Source organism: Mytilus trossulus, chromosome 9 (assembly GCF_036588685.1).
Source record: "Mytilus trossulus isolate FHL-02 chromosome 9, PNRI_Mtr1.1.1.hap1, whole genome shotgun sequence".
NCBI classification, from domain to species: Eukaryota; Metazoa; Mollusca; class Bivalvia; order Mytilida; family Mytilidae; genus Mytilus; species Mytilus trossulus.
The window spans coordinates 63722845-63745150 of NC_086381.1; the positions used below are offsets into that span (position 1 = coordinate 63722845).

At 32.4% G+C, this 22306-nt stretch overlaps 2 protein-coding genes across 4 annotated transcripts in view; one reads left to right on the forward strand and one right to left on the reverse strand.

Annotated features, from left to right (window-relative positions):
- Positions 1 to 22306, forward strand: part of LOC134684121 (uncharacterized) — a 55698-nt gene that overhangs the window by 13267 nt on the left and 20125 nt on the right. The window lies entirely within an intron of this gene.
- On the reverse strand, positions 18248 to 19808 carry LOC134684120 (uncharacterized). 2 transcript variants are annotated; one of them, XM_063543400.1, is made up of 3 exons: positions 19340 to 19808; positions 18774 to 19044; positions 18248 to 18623 (listed from the first exon to the last, which is right to left on the reverse strand). In XM_063543400.1, the coding sequence occupies exons 2-3, from the start codon at positions 19018 to 19020 to the stop codon at positions 18388 to 18390; spliced, it is 483 nt and encodes a 160-aa protein (XP_063399470.1). In that variant the 5' UTR covers positions 19021 to 19044; positions 19340 to 19808; the 3' UTR covers positions 18248 to 18387. The 2 variants fall into 2 exon arrangements, with proteins under 2 accessions (XP_063399470.1, XP_063399469.1); XM_063543399.1 differs by lacking the exon at positions 19340 to 19808 and having other exon boundaries at positions 18774 to 19232.

The window sequence follows — 22306 nt, forward strand, 5'->3', positions numbered from 1 at the left end:
GAGACATATAATTGTATTATATGTCTCTGGTATACTATATAGTATTATACGGGTCATAATCACAGGGTTGACACTACTTAATTGTCAAATTGTTTCCTATGGTAGTATTTCGATCAGTTAGACTTTCCTAAGATAGCAATACGAATACTAAAAATCTGGACTAAAAATAAGGCGTATAGGTACAGTTTTCAATTTGTTAACGAACATGACGTAAAACAGCGAATCAAAGAATTCAACTTTATTTATAACTAATATTGGACAATGCTGTTGATGAAAAAAATACTCCATTCCAGGACCTTTTGTTTTCCAAACAATTAATATTACCAATAATTTATAAGTTCCAGTTCGACGGGTTCAAACAGAAAGATTTGAAAGCAGAGACAACTGTATATCTTATAATCGGCATGACTTTATCAAATGACAATACTATAGTTTTATACTTTAATTTAGTCACGGACCCGCGATCTTACGGGTGCGTTCTAGTATCATACAATAATTGTAATTCAGAATACTTTGCTTGTGACAACGGCGTACGACAAGGAGAAAACTCATCACCTTTCCTATTTTCTTTATTTTTAAACGATTTAGAAGATTTCTTGGTTAGTAAAAATATTACAGGACTTAAAACCTTATCAGAAGACCTTGAAAGAGAATTAGAAATACATCTAAAACTTTTTATCATATTATACGCAGATGACACGGTGCTGTTGGCCGAAACAGCACAGGATCTGCAGACGCAACTCAGTGCCTTTCATGACTATTGCAAGGTTTGGAAACTGAAAGTAAATGTTGACAAAACTAAAACCCTAGTATTTGGTTTGGGACGTTTGCCAAAAAATCTCCAATTTACTTATAATGGCATAAGCATTGAGTTAGTAAAGCAGTTTAACTATTTGGGTATTGTTTTTACTAAAACAGGAAACTTTAATATGACTAAAAAATATTTATCCGATAAGGCCTTAAAAGCCATGTACGAAGTCCTGAAAATAGGAAGGATGTATCAGCTTTCTGTTAAATGTCAGCTTGACCTTTTTGACAAAATGATCAAGCCCATTCTATTGTATGGGTGCGAAATATGGGGCTTTGTATATAATGATATCCTGGAAAAGATTCATTTAAAATTTTGTAAAATTCTTTTAAACTTGAAATCCTCAACGCCAAATTATATGGTTTACGGGGAACTAGGTCGTCATCCGATCGAAATAGATATTAAAGTTCGAACAGTACTATTCTGGGCAAATTTGATATCCGGTAAACAAGCAAAGTTTTCCTTCATATTATATCAACTTTCTCGTCATATGAACGAGCACCATAATGTCCAGATAAAATGGATCCTGTTTATACAAGAAATATTTCAAGATTGTGGTTTCTCATACATATGGGAGTCACAAAATTTTGTTAATAAAGAATGGTTAAAAACTGTTATAAAGCAGAGATTGCTAGATCAATATATTCAGAACTGGAATTCCCTCATTCAAAATTCACCAAAAGGTATTAACTACAAAAATTTTAAGAAAAACTTGGAATTCGAAGAATATTTTTATATTTTGGACTTCAAAGACGCTATTGTTTTTTGTCGATTTAGAACGACTAATACTAAGCTGCCGATTGAAACAGGAAGATGGCAAAACGTGATCAGAGAAAACCGCTTTTGCAGTCTATGTAACAATCGACAAATAGGTGACGAATATCATTTTATATTTGAATGCAATTTTTTCCATCAAAAACGCAAAGAGTTTTTAACTGAATATTTTACAAAACGGCAAAATACAGTTAAATTCTCGGAACTTATGTCAAGTACAAGAAAACCAGTTCTGAAGAAGCTTTGTTCTTTTATAAAAAATATAAATACTAGTGTTTGTACTCCTGGCTTGTAACTTTTGTAACCTCTCTCGCTTGTTTTGTACATATTGTGAATATTTATTGTTGTATTTGTTATCTCTGTACCGATGTAATGCATTGGCTTTATGAGAATAAAGATATAGGCTAATTCAATACATCAATAAGTCAGCAAGAAGAAGGATGTCTTGATTTCGGTAATCTATAATTAATGTTAAGGATAAATAAATAGTATACTTAATATCATTTTGCTTATTACGGTTAATATTTCTTATATACGTCACTGTCTGTTTTACTTTATAATATATTGAATCTAATGTTACAAAAATATCCGGAAACTTACCGTTTCTGGTGAAATATTATATTTTTCTTCTTAATAAATACGCAATCATAAATTAGGGATTTTAATGTACTTTTAAAAGATCATATCCTTTCCCAAAAAATCACATTGTATTTCATCGACCTTAATACACCGACGGTTTAATAATATCAAATCACACATGAAGAAGTATATCATTTTAAAATACATTATCTATAAAAGGATGAACATCATTAGATGGCACTTCCGGTCACTTGTTTCCATGGTAGCAATGCGATATGCTTAAAATTATTTCGGATATTCATATTCTGGTTGTATACAATCATACTTACTTGTAAAAAGTTGATTAACTTTAGATGGTATTTTTTAACGCGTTGTGTATGTTTCCATAATTTTATTTTGAAGTGTTTTAATATTCAAACATTTTTACCTGGGTTGAATTTGTAAGTGTTGACACTGAACTGGCAGATTCACTATTTGACAAGTGATTTTTTTTCAGTTTATTACTGTTACAGAAGAACAATGTAAGGTGATTTTGTCATTGTTTAATAATTGAATGATTGTAATTCATCTCCTGAATCTAAACCTTCAAAGTGTTATGTTTCTATTTTTTTTATTTTTGAACTGCGTTTTGAAATATCATTAGAAATTTAATAATTTTATCGAATATCGAATGGGTCGTTATTTTATGTTCCTCGTTCTCTCAGTAAGAATGAACGAGTTTGCTTTGTCTGACGTACAATCCTATTGAAAGTTTTTTGTATCATAAACCATCAACAGCTCAACAGAAAAATTTGTAAAAAGAAGGACCACTGTTTCGGTGATTATAAAGTATAAAAAGGGCAGCTGAATGAGCAACTTAGGCAAATGATATACCCTTCATAGGATGATGCTTGAGATTAATTTGTTAACTGATTCCCTTCACAGTGTTTATAAACAAAAAGTATTTCTTTTAAGGTTAACAACAGTCCTTTTTTATTAAAGAGGTGGGCCACCCAATTACCTTAAATTTGTTTCCAACACTTGGTCAAATCTATAAAAAGGTCTTGACAATATTTTCTTAAAAAATCTGATTTTTAAAAAGTTTTTTTCTTTATTTTTTTAAGTGACATTTAAACTCAATAGTAGAAAATCACAAGCAATTGTCAATGAATTTTTAAAATATAGCTTTTTAAACAAACAGCAAATGTACATATGTCGACAGAAAACTAGCTGATTTGCCACAGTAGTAATATTTGAAGATTAGGTTATGCAATGGTATTTTTAGATGTTGCGTAAATTCAGCATGTTAATCTTAAATTTGAAGAAATAAAAAAAACGGTATCATTATTTATCTTGGAAAAAAGAAAGGTTTAATTGAAAACATCAAATAACAACTTAGATACCGTTTTAAAGATTTACAAACTGTTTCACAAAATGTTGTATAGAGCGTGTGAAATACAATCAAAATGCAATCAACATTTCCTGTGTGTGGAAAATAAAAAATTAAAGAACTGCCGCTTAGGTGAATGATAACACAAACAACAATGCCATTGATTTAATAACTTACATGTTGGAAATCATAACGTTTATGAGGTAATGCTTGTGGGTTTAAAGGATACTGTATTTTATTTTTTATTTTTTAGTTTAAACAAGACATTTCAAAGCTAGTATTGATAGTTAAAAACCTCCGTCGATTTTACAAGTATTCAGTTTAGGCAAGAAAGTTTTTTTCATACCTATCTCAATTTTGAGGGAAGGGGGGATTATTTATGCGATTATGATTTAATTGTTACTGTCGTTGATTGTTGTCATTTAAGATAACCTCATAGTTCACGTATTCTCAATACGAGAATAAACGAACCTGTATTTAAAGGTAATACCGGTAGTTCAGTGGTTGTTGTTGGTTCATGTTTGTCATGTTTGTTTTTCGTAAATATTTTTTTTTATAAATTTATGCCGTTAGTTTTCTCAATTGCGTTGATTCATATTTTTCATGTCGGGACCTTTTATAGTCGTCGACTCTATGTATAGAAATTTAACAATGTTGAAGGCCGTACTGTTGCCTATAATTGATTACTTCCCTTTCATTTCAACTTTGGTAGATACATGTAGTTGTCTCATTGGGAATCATGCCACATCTCTATATTTTTTTTTATTAATACAATAGGTAAGCCGACAGGCATGAAAAACATAAATTTGGATGCACACTGAGAAACGAGTGTATGATGAATAAGGGAAAATGTTTTGCCTTGCAATCATTAATAATGGTCAACTACGGTCGCCCTGAGATTCTACGTTCGCATTCTGATGTGTCTGTTTAATTTGTATACCACGTGCTCAACCAAACGATAAGGACCATTTAAGCTTGGGGTTTATTGCACGAGGCAAGTTTGAACCCTTTTTTTTTGGGGGGGGGGGGGATTAGACAGTAAGTAAATTGATGCTGTACCGGCAACCTTTCACGTGGTAGTCATCAGGAGGACACAAGTATAAAGGGATAATTTATTGGCCCAAGACCATAGTTCCTTTTAATTATAGTGTATTTTGCCTTAATTTTTTTTCTTTCCCTTCCTCACTCATTTCTTAGATTTTTTTTTGGTGGAAATGGAAGAAGAGAGGTGAAAGAAATTTTTGGATGTTGTATTTAAACTGATTTTGATATGGAATGAGCGATTAGGCCAAGTGCAAAAAGGTAATATTTACAGTTTTCGGAACATCTCTTGACTTGTCAATAGGGGTATGGATGTGTATTGGCTAAATTTGTAAGATGTGTGAAAGCAATCTTTCTGAACTTTGGATATATTTTTGGACTTGAACTATACATTACACACACAAAAAATTGGACAAAAAGATTCGGTGCAATTTTTTTAATGATACAAAACGTTCTAAAAAACTGATAGAGGAATTAATTGTGGTCTGTGGCCTATTGTTGACTTTTTAAACAACTTCGGTATACCCATAATACATATAGCATGATAAAATACATAGAAAGAAAAGAAAAATAGAAGAAAAAATTACGATGACATGAAAAAGAAAGCACAACTTTCTTTAAATCCTTCTAAAATACTAGTTTATGACAGTTTAACAGACATCTGACCTTTTCATTTTTCGTAATTTAGTAAGGCAATATTAGTATAAAGTACGTACGTATATATTTCTGATTTAGTTTCTATTTCTTAAGATTCTCCTGATAGTAAATTTTTTTATTTCTTTTTTTATTATTTTCAAACTTCTTTCTGTCTGTTTGAAAACTGTTTATTACAATAGAATTACTATTCCATAGATTTACCCATAATAAATTACCAATTTTAAGGTCAATGCGACATTAAAAAAAATGTTAATGGAATCTCTCGAAAGTTACTTTACATTAAGATAATGATATTACATATAAATAATTTCAAGAACTATTAAAAAATCAATGGAAAAAGCCCAACACGTAGATTAGACGTATTCCTACGTATGAACTAGCGAAAATTGTACAAGGAGTTTCGTCTGATTTTTATTTTCTCTAAAAGTTTTAATCTATCCATCTATCCTCTTCGATCCTGGCAGAGCATAAGGATGCCACAAGATTCCTCCACCCAAAGTTTTAATAGTCTCGCTAAATTTACTGAGTAAACTGGCTTCATGTGTATTCTTTAAGATTTTACAACATTATTATGCGGCTGCGTTTCTTGACAAATAACACACCCGGAAGTCTGAATTAAGGGTGGGAGAAATTTGACTATTCTTTCGTCTCTTCATTCTTTGACATCTCAGATCCCTTGTACTCTAGCTACTCTTTCCTTATTTTAATCCTCATTTTCTCTATAATGCTTTATTTTTACGGCACCCCAGTATATATATTCTATATAGTTATTGATATTTTTGATTATTTGTTTCCATTCTTTCATATTTTTTTGCATTTTTTTGTTTTATGATTCACTATTTTTTACACCTCATTCAGACCCTTATATATTGATGCCTATATTCATTACTAAAATTGCTATTTTTTTGGCAAAGAATAAAGGACAGATTGTTCTGAATTCGTTTCAAACCAGGAAATTTAAAACAAAAAAGTGTTCATTTTTTACCGCCAATTCATATACGTTTTTCAAATATTCCACGAAATGAAAGAATTTGCAAAAAATGCTCCTCTGGCTGTGTTGAGGATGAAATCCATTTTTTAACTAACTGTGAAAATTTTAAATCAGATGGAGATGCTCTCTTTGACTTTGTTTGCCAAAGAATTCCAAAATTTTCTATACTTGATAATCAGCATAAATTTATTTATTTATTAAACTGTAAAGACAATCAGGGGCCTGGTTTTCGAAAGTATCTTATGACTAGGACATGTCTTATGATGGTCTTAGGACATGTCATAGTCGTAAGATATGTTTTCGAAAGTGTCCCAAGTTACGATTCGTCATAACTTTTGTCGTAATCTTAAGATCCCTCGCGACATGACTTATGATGGTCTTATGATTGTCAACTATAATTTTTTAAGTATAATTTCATATTAATTGCAATAAAAATATTTGTTGTGTTTCTCAGTTAGCGAAATATTTAAGATTTGATTTTTTCAACTACGTGAATTAAAATTTGAATCTCCTGCGACATACAATTTGGAATTCTTTACTAACTCATGATTTGTATAATAAATATACATATTATTTTGTTCCTAGTATATTTAATAGTTCTATATTAACGTATGTGTACGGGCTTTTTGTTAAGCAGGTACTCGATGTACCAAATCTAAAAGGTATTCACAGTTAAATAACAATGCATGTATGCTAATACACGAAAGCGAAGTTCAAGATTTATTATTTATTACAAACTTATTTTAAACAAATTATCAACTCATATTTCAATTCTTGTTTGTATAAAAGATCATGTTCGTAATCATTATAATGAAAAAAATAAAATATTCGTAAATATTAGGAATGGTAATCATAATTAATATGAGCATACTTTTAAATTTCATTTAAATATTTATAACTTTTTAAAATCATTTTTTAAAATAATAGAAAATAATGTTCCCTTATGACAGTCATAAGAGCATCATAGCTATGACTCTCTTAAGACAGCCTTGATTTACATCCTATGACATATCATATGATAGTCATAAGATGATCATAAAATATGTCCTAAGATATATCTTATGACATATCTTATGATACTTTCGAAAACCAGGCCCCAGGTCCTTAATGCTGTTGGTAAATTTATTAAAGTGAATATGAGTTAGTAATTGTATTGTTACTGTATGTAAAAAATGTTTGTATCTATATATCTTTCAAATTAATATTCTTTTTCCTTATTCATGTATGCTCTGTATGCCCCTTGTGGGCCCTTAATTGGAAATAAAATATGTTTTGTTCTGATCTGTTCTATACGTATATCCTATCCAAATATCCAAATATGCGAACTTTTAGATTCTACCAATATTTTGGCCCTAAACCGCAAATTGTAGAGATATTGGAAAATTGTGAGTATGCATGTATGTTTGATTATTCACAAAATGTACACGAATAAATCGTTCACCAAATACAAAATTTTGTGAAAGAAACTATATGTATTATATGTTTCGGAGTGTGATGTTCTTTTTCGATGAACTACTACACATTTGTGTTAAGGGTTCAGTTGAATTTCGCCACCGGGTTGATTTCAGTCTTAACCCTGTAAGTGAAAAACATACATGTGCCAGTTAAATTGGCCCTGCTTCATTCGGTATGTGCCAGTCAAAGGTCTGGAGTCTGTACTTCAGTGGTTGTGGTTTGTTGCTGTGTTACCTTTTTTTTTATCCATGATTTTATACATGAATTATGCCGTTAGTTTTCTCTTTTGAATTGTTTTACATTTGTCATTTCAGGGCCATTTATAGATGTATTCTTTCTTCATTATGGAAGGCCGTACGATGACCTATCATAGTACTGGTAATTTATATGTCCGATCTTGGACTATAATACTAATGTAGTATAATAGTCCCAGGTCCGATTTGGTCTTTTGTGAAGAGTTGTCTCATTGGCAATCATGCCACATATTTTTATACCTACTACTTTTGAATAATGTTAAAAAATTAAAGAAGGTCATTCCCAAACTAAATTAAAATTACATTGTAAGTAAAGTCATGTTTTATTCTATAAATATGTTAAATATGCAATTTCTTCTCAAAATTTTAAACAAAAGCGTGCATACATGTAGCACTGGATATATTTTTTTGCTTTATGCATATGTATATAGATTGCTGTAAAATTTTTAATGTGTTTGATTTATACACTAATATTCATATTACAATACAGGATTTTGAAATGAGGGGGACACCATTAAAGGATTCAGCCAGTAACCATTTTGTTGTATTTGGAAAGTTAACCATCTCATTATTGCTTCAACATTTCGTACTTTCATCTGTTTATGATCTATAAAAGAGGTTTGTCAGTTTTTGCAATTTTTCATCTCCTACATTTCCGTTTTTAACGTTTGCGCCTATTTAGAAAACGTCATTTCCTGTTGGTAAGAACTTCCGGTTGTAAATATACGCACTCCCTATACATCTTCACGGAGCTCATGCATCTACGTATAGAAGTAAGAAATACACCATCAAAGCTTTACATTAGCCTGAGATACGTTTTATGTCTTAATTTATAACCAATTAATGGTCATACCCATTTGTATAAAGAATAAATAAGCAGTTAAACCTATTTTAGACGAAGGTTATGATCTAACAAAAACTAAGTTACTGCATTTTCAAAGCACAACTATATGGTACGTATACAGAGATGATGCATTTCATAGAAAGTGTCTGTGATACTATCATTTCAAATCCGTAACACCACATCCTATCATGGACTATATTTGAAAGTTTTCTCATTGGCAAACATACCACATCTTCTTTTGCTATATAAACAATAATTTATGTTTGGAGGTAAATTATATGATTAAATTCCAAACGAAGAAAAAATACACCACCTTTTGTATGTCTCCTTATGTGGCTTATATTTAAAGAAAACCGATACAGGAAGTATAAATTCGCCTTTGAAAATGCCTGAATAGTTTAATGAGTGATACGGTCGATAGTGTGCATGTCCTTTAAATCTCTCCGCATCAAGATTATAATGTCCGAGAAAAACATAAATTGAGAAATTTCGATGGTGAATTTAAACTGCTGATTTAACGGTAAAATACTTATTCTGTTAAAAAAAATACAACAGCATGATGTTGAAAAGGGCAGAAAACAAACTTTGAGCCAAAGCTCCGTCTGAAAAGCAGTTCCTTGAACTTTAATGGTTTACTTTTATAAATTGTTATTTGGATGGAAAGTTGTCTCATTGGAACTCATACCACATCTACCTACAATTGTTTGTACTTTTATAGTCTCGCACCCACGAGAGCAATGAACGGGGTTGGTTTTAACCTGCTAATGTAATGAGAGAAATAAAACACTTGTTGATTTCTAAGTTACATAAATATCACCAATCTTAATTTCTATAAAAACCCAACAGTTTAGAACATCAATCGATGACTTTCAAGAGGGAGTTGACAGCCTAAATATTGAACTTATATACTATTCTTGAAGCTTAGACGATTCTATTTACACAAATTATAGGTACTGGACATTACTAATGTGACGGATAATTTCTTAATTGAATTTATGACATCGTCCCTTGACAAATTAAGCCTTTCAAACAGGAAGTAGTGTAGTGGAGTAATTATTGTTTACATTCATTCATAATCAATTGTAACATTTGAGAACATTTGCGAACAATATAAATTTACCATGTAAACATTTGATTAGAGATCGAATAGCAAAACGTTTAATTCTATAATCGGTCATATTAGTATTAACTAAACATATACTACAACCGACTGTGTGAGGGCTTTATAAACAGTCAAGGTCGTTAAAAAAAACAACATTAGTAACATAGTATACTATATTTGTACTGGATACACATTTGAACTTAGTAACATAGTATACTATATTTGTACTGGATACACATTTGAACTTCCGTAATCTATTGTAAACTGTTGTGGAAGCAGCAAATACTGATTTTGAGTCCTTTTAAGGTCTTTGGTTTGACCCAACTTGCACTTTTCGCGACCACGCTACCACGCTACCACGGGGGTAGCAAAACATTTATGTGATATGGCAATGTGCAATGTAATATGAATTTAAGATTATCATTTGAATTCGACGTTTTAGAATCTAATGCATTATTGGTAATATTTTCAAAAATGTACACCAAAACGTCGTGATTGGTTGAAAATGTCCAAAAACAATGTAAATGCAACCAATGTCCAGACGATATTTTCACTTTGGGGTACGAACAATGAAATTACACATGATGCTTTAGATTCTGAAACGGCCAATTAAAACTTTTCTTAATTACATTTCAACAAGTCTTGGCTCTCCTTCCATTAATAATGAAATGTCGTAAAAGTACAAATAGCAAATGCAAAACATATACATTCTTACCGGGACCTTTTATAGCTGACTATGCGGTATGGGCTTTGCTCATTGTTGAAGGCCGTACTTTGACCTATAGTTGTTAATGTTTGTGTTTTGATCTTTTGTGGATAGTTGTCTCATTGGCAATCATACCACATCTTCTTTTTTTATAGTTCTAATTTGACATATTCGTAGATCGAATCCACCATAGCCCACACTAAAGCCGAGCAGAATACCACGAGTCTGAGTCCAAATTAATGGAATTAGCCACAGTTATATTAAAGTATTGATGAAAATATTTTCACTCTTCAGGGTTACCTTTAAGAAGTGACGATATACGTATGAATATAGCAATTGTATGAAAAATGGTAAAAAATATGAAACTATTTGTTGTAATCAAATATTCTATCATAATCACTTGGCAATTAATGCAATTAGTGTCTCTTCCATGCCGGTTTTTAACATGAAAAACTGAATATTAAATAAACAATTCTTTAAATGCTCAGGGGCCAGTAACAAGAAATTTTATTAAGAGCGAACGTAAGTATTGAATTAAGGGGAAGATAAGATAGTTCTAAGATCACTCAAAGAGTGTAAATCAAAGCTCCCTCAGGTTGTTCGTAGATCGCTCTTATTGCTTCCTTAAGTTGCATCGTAATAGTTTTCAAGTTACGAGTTCTTAATAATTTTCTGGTGTGTCCGTTTTTGGTTCCTCGCAAATGAATTAGAATCACCTTAATAAATAAATCATAGAAACGTTTTAATAACCGATTAAATGCGCTAAACAATCAACTACCTATTTAACCTAAGGAAAATAATTCTGGCCGCATACCACCTGCGCCCTCTAGCGGCCTATAGCCTATCGAGCAATCGGAGATTAGACGGAGATCAGCAGAATATAACGACTGACATTATTCGGGTTATTATTCTTCCGGCCCTTTTTTGATAAAAATAAAATTGAATTAAAAAATTTGCACCGCTTCAACGTGAAATTATTTTAACTGTTTATAGAACATTATTATTTTAATAAAAATATGCTTGTCTCAGGAAAATCCTTTTGAGGGCCCTATTATTCACCGGGCCATTTGTAGGATTTGAATCGAGTAAAAATGACGAGTCTCAAATGACGTAGGCTTATTTTTCTATCCTACCGTTCATTTCAGTCAAATCACTTCTAGAAAGGTTTTATTTCATAATAAGTTATTTGGATGGAGAGTTGTCTCATTGGCACTCATACCACATCTTCTTATAATTTTTAACTTTAAACAATATTCTTTTTCATATCTTAAAAGCATTCTTACAAAAAATAAAATCACAAATTTAAAATACTTAACTCCGAGGAAAATTCAAAACGGAAATTAAGTCCTTAACTAAATGGCAAAATCATATCAAACAGTCTTGTCAAATTCCATGATATTGATAACGATGCGTGAACAAAAAAGACACAATAGGCAAAAATCTAAAAAAAAAAAACAGGTTTACAGCAACAACACACAACCCACTAAAAACTGAAGATGATTTTAGATGATTCAGAAGGGTAAGCAAATCCTGCTCCACGTGTGGCGCCCATCGTGTTGCTCGTTATATTACAAAGCCGGTAAATAATTGGTCAACCAACTCGTGATGGCTCCCGTAAAATTTAAGAAGTGATGATTTAAACTTCACCATTTGGAACTCTTGGTTTAAAATTGAAAAAGGTCACAAATTTCTCCTTGCTTTATATTTATTAATAAACACTTCTCTCAACAAGCCCGGCAAAATTGTAATGATTTACAAAAAAGAGAAACTACCATCCTCTACATACATGATCAAGAAAACACTGATAAATAATTAAGTTCCTATTCAGATGAATTAATAATTAGAATTAAAAAGTTCTAAGTTTGACGTATTAAGTTTTTAAAGCAACTTGTTCTAATATTAACAAGTGAATGTACAGCTAAGAGTAGTCGGGACCACTCTTACAAAAAATGTCAAGTGAAGCTATTGCGAATTGTTCTTGGTACACCCCTTAGTTGCTAAGTTTGTTTTAAGAACACTTAATAACTGACAAAAAAATTAAGAATGATTTTGTGTTACCAGAATTAGTAAGAATGCTTTAAGGTAGACATAAGAATCGTTCTTAAATCAAGCACTTTTTTCAAACATTAAGGGCTGTCAATCATTCTAAGATAGGTCTGAGGTAGGGTCTTGTTACATTCTTAAATCTTAAGACGCCCTTTAGACGTTCGTAAGACATACGATTGCTTCTTGTTACCGGCCCCTGGTTGGTTGTCAAATTGTACAACACAGTTAATAATATTGGAAAAACATAGAACTTCTTTTGTCATACAAAAAACTGTCAAACATCCAAACAAGCTATCCACACTGATCTGTGTCCACACTTGTTGGAGTAATCAAAAAATCTTTAAAAAAATAAATTTTGATTAAATTTCCCCGAAATATGTGTCTTTCTCAGATTCGTCGATAATTAATGCATTACGTATAAAATATCATAGATAAAATACTAGTGTATTGAAAACGAATATCTCATATTTCAAAAGAGTGTTGATGCTTTATGATCGTTGAGTTTATTTTGATGTAAAAAAACTCTACGATATGCAAGGCTGATGCCAAGGTTATGATTAGAGAGGTTTAATGAACTTAAAAAAAAGAAGATGCAAAAAAATGATCTAGATTAAATCTGTCTAACTCATTTTCATCTTTGATGTTGTAACATTTACCTGACCCAAATTCAAAATGTATGTCAGAACGTTGTGTCTTTAAGAATGATATGAAACAACAAATTTTTTCATTGTTTATAACAAAAAAAACTGTCAGATATTTATACTAGTAATACGCTATCAATATATATCATTAATTTAAAATTTCTAGATTTAACAAATATTTACCGAAGAATATCAGGGTTTAAACTGGTCTTTTCGTCCGGATAGTTCCAATCTCCTTCTAAAGCTATAAATCATACTGTGCAAAAGATACTACTATCCTCCCCGAACACAAAACAAGACCAATACCGGGTCATGATCTGCCTACCTGCATGAAATGACGTAAGAAACATTATAAACAAAGATAATTCCAAAGCTCTGTTCAATTGGAAATAAGAACAGTATTCGTATTGAAGTTTTTCGGACTGACAGAAACACGGACGGACGGTATGTCATTTTGGTCTCTTGCGAAGACCTGTCTCATTTTTGTCGTTTGAATTATTGATTACGAAAATGTATTAATAATCGACCGATTTGCACGACGTACAGTGTGTACGAACAAATGTCAGGCGCTGAGCAATTTGTTAGAAAACAATATCGCCTTCGTATGTACATTTTTGTACTCATAAAACTTGCATTTTAACTAGTTTACTATAAAGAAATAGTCTTCGATAATTGTTAACGAACAGCGATTTCATTGTCGTTCTTCCTCCCGAAGAACAAGGAACTAGAGTAAAAACCTAAGACACGGCCTTGTGACCTATATTTATTGACAAATAGACATGAACCTACAGTAAAGATCACTTCTAACCTCTCATAAGAACTGTCAGAATAATCTGTCATAGAACTGTTCTAACCTGTCCTACAACAGTTCTAGCTAGAACAGTTCTACCCTAGAACTGTTTTAAGTAGAACTGTCAGAATCAGTTCTAGGTAAAACTGACTAAATCAGTGCTAGGTAGAACTGTCAGGATCAGTTCTAGGTAGAACTGACTAAATCAGTTCTAGGTAGAACTGTCAGGATCAGTTCTAGGGTAGAACTGTCTAAAACTGTTCTATGTAGAACTGTCCAAATCAGTTCTAACCGTAGAACTGTCAGCAGAACTGACTAAATCAGTCAGGACTGTAGAACAGTTCTAAATGACGTCACTGCAGCAAGGGCACTTTAGAATTTAGAAGAAAAAAATCTGTTCCAATTACTTTACTATATATAATAGCAGATTTTATATTTTTTACTGATCAAAAGTTACATGTACAAATATCGAAGTGGATAGAAGGTTATCCAACTCATCGGAGAAATATTTTTATAAGATTACATATGAAACCTCATTGCTTACGTTTCTTCGTTCCCCGTTTTTAGCAGTCTCTTCCTAAATATAACTCTGCATTTAATTCATGGCATTTTAATCTTAATTTACCTTGTTTGCCTTGGATTTACATTCATGATTTAAGCTTCTGTTTTGACAACTGTTCAAATGAAAATTGTACAGTGGATGAATAATGGGATATTAATGATAAAAGTGTTGTTAAACGTAAAAAACTATGTGCATTTGCATTATCTCGTAGCTAAACTTATCAATAACGATTATAAATAATTACTGGGAGTCTGGAACGTCAGAAAAATATACTCGATCTGAACATGAATGAAACATTTGCCACTGGACGTTAGGCTACAAACAAAACCAATCATTTTCCTTTTTCAAATTATTCCAAGAAGAGATCTTCTCATACATGTACTTTTCATTTTAAATAAAGTATAAGATTCAGTCATGTGAGTGTTGGATGATGCCGTTAAATAGTTTTGTTAAAAAAAAAAACCACATCAGGAACTACTGACTTAAAAAGTCACTTTTGTGACGATTCATTATTCAATAATTTAATTTTGGATGTAACGGGTCTGATTGGCTGACGTTATTTTGTTATCAGCCCATAGACAAAAGTAAGTCATGTGACCAATGTTTTTTCATGATTTGCCAAGGTTTAGATTGGAATTTAGAATTAAATTATCAGAAATTACTGTAATATTTTTTTCTGTCTATTCGAAATAACATAAAAAATGTGGTGCACGCACACTGTTAAAAAAACCCGCTACTCGCGTTATTCAGTGTGCACCAAATTTTTTATGTTATTTCTTCATAGACAGAAAAAATATTACAGTCATTCCTTAAATAATAATATTATCATGATTATCGATACAGAGAGGAAATAATGGCGCGCTAAATCGATGTGGACAAAATTTGGTGTCATCTTTATCATGCAATATCTGTTCTGACATAGAAATATTATTGGTTTACAATAAGGCCATATATACATGTATATTTACATGATAAAGTATATATGTTCAGTTTTGGTTTATACGGTCAAATAATGTCGTGATTGGTTGTTGTCTGCTCTATGGTCGGGTTGTTGTCGCTTTGACACATTCGCCATTTCCTTTCTCAATTTTATAAGTGATTTACTATGCAGCTATATAATTATCTATATATTAAGATTTACATCATGTACATAATAAAGTGTAAATATGGTCAGTTTTGGTTGATGCAGACAAATAATTTTGTTATACCAGTCAGTCTTAGGTATGAAAACTACTGATATTTGTTAATGATGCAATATTTTGATTAAAAAGAGGACATGCTGACACTCTAAATTGATGCAAAAGAAATTGGGTAGCATTGTGTTTCAATTTTTCTATCATTTGTATTATACAATCCATCCTTCCATAACAATATTACAGATTTGCTATGCGACTATAAGAGTTATTTTAAAAAATAAGCAAATACAAATGTATGGTTAGTTTTGGTTGATGCTGTCAAATAATTTTGTTACATGAGTCAGTCTGAGGTATGAAAACTACTGATGTTTATTTCTGATGCGATATTTTGAATAAAAGTAGGAAATGCTGGCACTCTCAATCGATGCAAATTTTTTTTTGTGGTCATTAATTTCCAATATTGCAGTTATTTATATACTACAGTCCCTCTTGACCTAAAACTATAACTGAAGTACTGAACAGCTAAATAGACTTGCATAAAAAAAGCAAATATGGTCAGTTTTGGTTGATACGGTCAAAAGATTTTATTACACGACTCAGTCTGAAGTATGAAAACTACTGATATTTGTTTACAATTCAATACTTTGAATAAAAAGAGGATATGCTGGCACTTTAAATTCATGCGAACAAAATTTTGAGGTCATTGTTTTCCAATATTGCTGTAACTTGTATATTACAGTCCCTCTTGACCTAAAATTATAACTGAATTACTGTGCAGCTATATAGATTTGCAGAAAGAAAGAGCAAATAAAGGCAGTTTGGATAGATGCGGTCAAAAGATTTTATTACACGACTCAGTCTGAAGTATGAAAACTACTGATATTTGTTTACGATTAAATACTTTGAATAAAAAGAGGACATGCTGGCACTATAAATTCATGCGAACAAAATTTTGAGGTCATTGTTTTCCAATGTTGCTGTAACTTGTATATTACAGTCCCTCTTGACCTCAAATTATAACTGAAATACTGTGCAGCTATATAGATTTGTAGAAAAAAAAAGAGAAAATAAGGTCAGTTTAGATTGATGTGGTCAAAAGATTTTATTACACGACTCAGTCTGAAGTATGAAAACTACTGATATTTGTTTACGATTCAATACTTTGAATAAAAAGAGGACATGCTGGCACTTTAAATTCATGCGAACAAAATTTGGAGGTCATTGTTTTCCGATATTGCTGTAACTTGTATATTACAGTCCCTCTTGACTTAAAATTATAACTGAATTACTGTGCAGCTATATAGATTTGCAGGAAGAAAGAGCAAATAAGGTCAGTTTTGTCGGCATTCCAATGGGAACAAACTGTGCCCTCTACTTGCCGACTTGTTTCTTTATTATTATGAGGCTGGCTTCATGCAGGAACTTCTTAGGAAGAAAGATAAGAAGTTATCAATATCCTTTAACTCTACTTTCCGCTATATAGATGCTGTTCTTTCACTAAACAATTCAAAATTTGGTGACTATGTGGAACGAATCTATCCCATCGAACTAGAGATAAAGGATACTACTGATACAGTTAAGTCGGCTTCATATCTTGACTTACTTCTAGAAATTGACAATGAGGGTCGGTTTAAAACAAAACTTTACGACAAAAGAGATGATTTCAGCTTTCCAATTGCGAACTTTCCATTTCTAAGTAGCAACATTTCAACAGCACCTGTATACGGGGTATATATCTCCCAATTGATACGATATTCACGTGCTTGCATTTCCTATCATGATTTTATTGATAGAGGGTTGCTGTTTACAAGGAAGCTATTAAACCAAGAGTTACAAATGGTGAAGTTGAAATCATCCCTTCTTAAATTTTACGGACGCCATCACGAGTTGGTTGACCGTTAAGCCCCAGTCACACTGTCACGTTTCGGCTATCCCGTTTTGCTACGTTTTCAAAACGTAGCGAAACGGCAATATCCGTAGTGAATCGTATCGATCCGTACTTAAAACGGCTATATACGTAGTTATGCGTAGATTGATACGTGATCGGTGCCGTTTGTATTGGTCTGCACAATACAAACGTGACTAAAAATGAAAACGTAGTACTAACGTAAAAAAGCGCAGTAAAACGTAGAAGGAACGTAGAAATGCGTATTAGAAACGTACCTGATACGTTCTAAAACGTATTTGATTATAATCACTAGGTGTTATTACGTTTAAGTACGTATCTGCCACGTTGCATTAGGTTTTAGTACGGTATATTACGCTTCATGGTACGCATTAATAGGTTTCATCACGTTATTCTAGGCATTATTACGTATCGATGCGTATTACTACGCATGATTACCTTCTTCTACGTATAATCAAACCACGTATTTCTTTCAGCTGAAATATTCAGACATAATCGGAACATTATTTATGTATTCGTACAAGATATATCGAGATAAAGTAAAACGTTTGAAATGAAACAGCTGTAAAATGAATTTCGTAGAATCAGAACATTAAGTATCATTTAGAAAAAGAAAAAAGGTACGGGAATTCAACAAAGGAAATAACAATAAAAGGTAAAAAAAAGTGAACTGAAATATTAAGTAATAGAAAACTGTATTGCACACGTTTATTCCTCCTCTGGTTTCTATTCTGGCAATATGTGGACCAAGAAGCCAATTTTTTCTTTGATCCATTTGTCTCTTTGAGTATCATCTTTTCTGCCTGAACCAGATTTATTGCCTTCTCGTGTCAGTCTTCCGAGCTGAGATATCATTGACTCAACCCATGTCCTGAGAGTCTTCCAATCTTCTACCCCTAGCTCATTAGCTTTTGCTTGCCATCGTGTATTTTTGAGAGCAGTATCTTTGTACTGATAATGAGCTGAAAGAGAAGAAAAAAATCGGTCACATTGATTTTTAAATAAAAAGACCATGCTGTAAGTTTATCTATATGTCTACTGGTGGGGTTAACATCTTTTGACATTTATTCTCCGTATTAATATTTTAAATTATAGCAAATAAATACATGTACCTTTGTTGTATAGAGGTTCGTTTTCTCTATACCAATCTGCCACCTCATCCTGCTTTTCTTGTGGTATTTCTAATAGCTTGCTTCTTTTGCGCTTCTCTTTATTGGTATTAGCTGGCTGTTCAGTATCACTATTTTGTGTTTGCTCATTTGTTTCTTGTGTATTAGTTGTTTCAGTCTCAGGCGCCACACTAACTATGCGGCCTCTGCCACGCCCACCACGACCCCTTCCTCTGCCTCTGGTCCTCATCAGAACGGTCTGGTTTGAAACACACTAAAAGATAAATCAAATACCGGTAAGAGGAAAATTGGATTTAAAACGGACAATGTGCAACGTAGAATATTTCAAAAGAGCAATTATTATAAAAGGGAAAGCATTGACAATGTTCTAACCAAAGCTTTAAATGTTTTTTCATGATTCATGTATCCACTCAACAAAAATCTTATCTGAAAGAAAAAACAATAAAATCTTTCGTTTGAGTACAAAAAAATCAAAATTTTTAGACCATAAAATGGGAACAAAATAATTTAATTACAATGACAGATGTATTAATAATTATAAAGTGTACCTCTATTAATGTCTCCAGATTTGTTTTAGTTACTCTGCTCCCTCTTTACATCTCTGTCCTTTCTAAATTTTATTGAATAATGATGCCGTTTCATGATAAGTGATCACAGCGTAGTGACACGTGATACTGCGTGCAATAAACTTGCTAAATCGTAGGAAATCGTGCAAAAGCGTACTTGAACCGATTTAGAAACGTACTAAACCCTAGTAATACGTAGTGAAACGTAGTAAACCGTAGTAAAACGTAGTTTATACGTACTGAAGCGTATTAAAACCTAGTAGAACGTACCCCTTGTAGTTATAAAAAAACCTAGCAAATCGTAACAAAACGAAACAATACGTAGAAGAACGTATCAAAACGTGGCGTAAACCTAGTTAAACGTACGGACCGTTAAAAATGACAAAAAAATGCCATGAAACGTAGCATTTCTACACGTACTAAAACCTAGCTGTCGAAACGTGACAGTGTGACTGAGGCTTTATGGAATAACCATTTCACAAATGATATCGGATATGTTCCTTACGTCGTAACTACAATCCCCTTCCCTTTCAGGAATGTGACCTACCGAATTAGACTATTTACCGGATTTGTAATTACATAGGCAACACGACGGGTGCCACATGTGGAGCAGGATCTGCTTACCCTTCCGGAGCACCTGAGATCACCCCTAGTTTTTGGAGGGGTTCGTGTTGTTTATTCTTTAGTTTTCTATGTTGTGTCATGTGTACTATTGTTTTTCTGTTTGTCTTTTTCATTTTTAGCCATGGCTTTGTCAGTTTGTTTTAGATTTATGAGTGTGACTATCCCTTTGGTATCTTCCGTCCCTTTTTTAGATGATGCGGTCAAAAGATTTTTGTATAACAGGTCCGTCCGAGGTATGAAAACTACTCGTAAACAGATATCATATTTGTTTACGATTCAATATTGTAAATAAAAAGAGGAAATGCTAGTACTATAAATTGAGTGCAAATAAAATTTTGAAATCATTAATGTTTTCCAATACAATTGGTATCCTTGCCTAAAAATAAACTGGATTCCTGCAGTGTGCAACTGCATGTATATAGATTTATATGATGAAATCAAATATGGTCAGTTTATAGTGGATCAATGGCAGATCCAGGGGGGGGGGGGTTGCACCCCCTGTTTTTGGACGATCAATTAATTGAAAGAGGGCATATAGTTGGACCCCCCCCTTTAAAAGTGCTGGATCCGCCCCTGGTGGTTTGGGCCGGAACAACGTATTACATTAAGGTCAGATAATTTTGTTATGTAAAACGTGCAATCCTGACTCCTCCCCCCCCCCCCATTATTATCGGCCTAATATATGTTCAAAATAGAAAGAAAAACAAATAATTTATGTAACACATCAACAAAAGAAAATCACTGAATAACAGGCTCCTGACTTGGAACAGTCACATACATGCAGAATATGGCGGGGTTAAACATGTTCTCTTGCCGACGAAAAATTTGAAATAAAACCGACAAAATAGCAACACTCTTTATAATATTAATTGCTATTTTGCCGCTGCCTTTATATTTAGACAAAGAGTTCTTAAAACTTATAAATCAATTCTAGCCGTAGAATTTATAAATCAATTTTAGCCGTACGGGATTTATAAATCAATTCTAGCCGTATAATTTATAAATCAATTCTAGCCGTAGCATTTGTAATCAATTCTAACCGCAGAACTGTTCTAGAAGTAGAACTGACCAAATATTTGGTCAGTTCTAGGTAGAACTGTCTAAAACTGTTCTAGGGTAGAACTGTCAGGATCAGTTCTAGGTAGAACTGTCCAAATCAGTTCTCGGTAGAACTGACCAAATCAGTTCTAGCTAGAACAGTTCTAACCTAGAACTGACTAAAAGGTGTCAGGCTGACAGTTCTACGTACTGTCCTAGAACAGTTCTCCTGACAGATTCTGACAGATTTAATGAGGGGTTAGAACTGGTCTCCACTGTAGTTCTTAATTGAAGAATTTCAAATGGCTATTAAGATGGACGCTGAACCTTTTATACTAAATGTGTAGTGTTGCTTTGCTTCCTTCTCTCTAGACATCCGTTTTATACTGATCACTCGAGTATGTTATGTGTATACTATAATAGAATGTACTTGTGACCTACATTTATGGACATACAAACAGAAACATAAAGATGAATTATAGTAATAAAACGTTGATCTTAAAGTTCAACTGTTGTATAGTCAATATGTAGTGATGCCTTGTTGCCTGGTTTCTAGACATCCGTTTTATACTGATCAATCGAATATGTTATGTGTATACTATAATAGTATGTACTTGTGACCTACATTGATGGACATACAAACAGAAACTATACTTATTGGTTGACTAATTTCAGTTGACTGTCAAGATAAATTATCGTAATAAAACGTTGGAGCTAAAGTTATATCGTAAATATGTAGTGATGCCTTGCTTCCTTGTTTCTAGACATCCGTCTTATACTATTCACTTGAGTAAGTTGTGTGTAAAGTAAGTACTTGTGACCTATATTTATGGACAAGCAGACAGAAGCTACTTCTTAGTTGACCAATTTCAAATGACAGTAAAGATAAATTATACTGCTGGTAATAAAACGTTGAACCTTAAGTTTTATAGGAAATATGTACGTAGTGATGCGTCGCTTCCTTGTTTCTAGACATCTGTCTGATTACTTGAGTAAGTTATACATATAGTAAGTACGGTGATCTTCAGTTGTTACCCTATCATGTCGTTTGGCGAAGAGTTGTCTTTTTGACAATCATGCCACATCTTCTTATTCTAATAGTGAATGAAAAACGATCTTTTATACAGAATACAGCTTCTCAACAAAAGAGCGAGGAAAAAAAAACAGAAATGCAAAATAACAGTCAACCAAAAACAAAAAGAAAGCTTAAAATTGAGCAAAACAGATGCTTAGATTCAGAGAAAACTCAAAAAACGCACACGTAAACCTTACGATAAATATTTAATT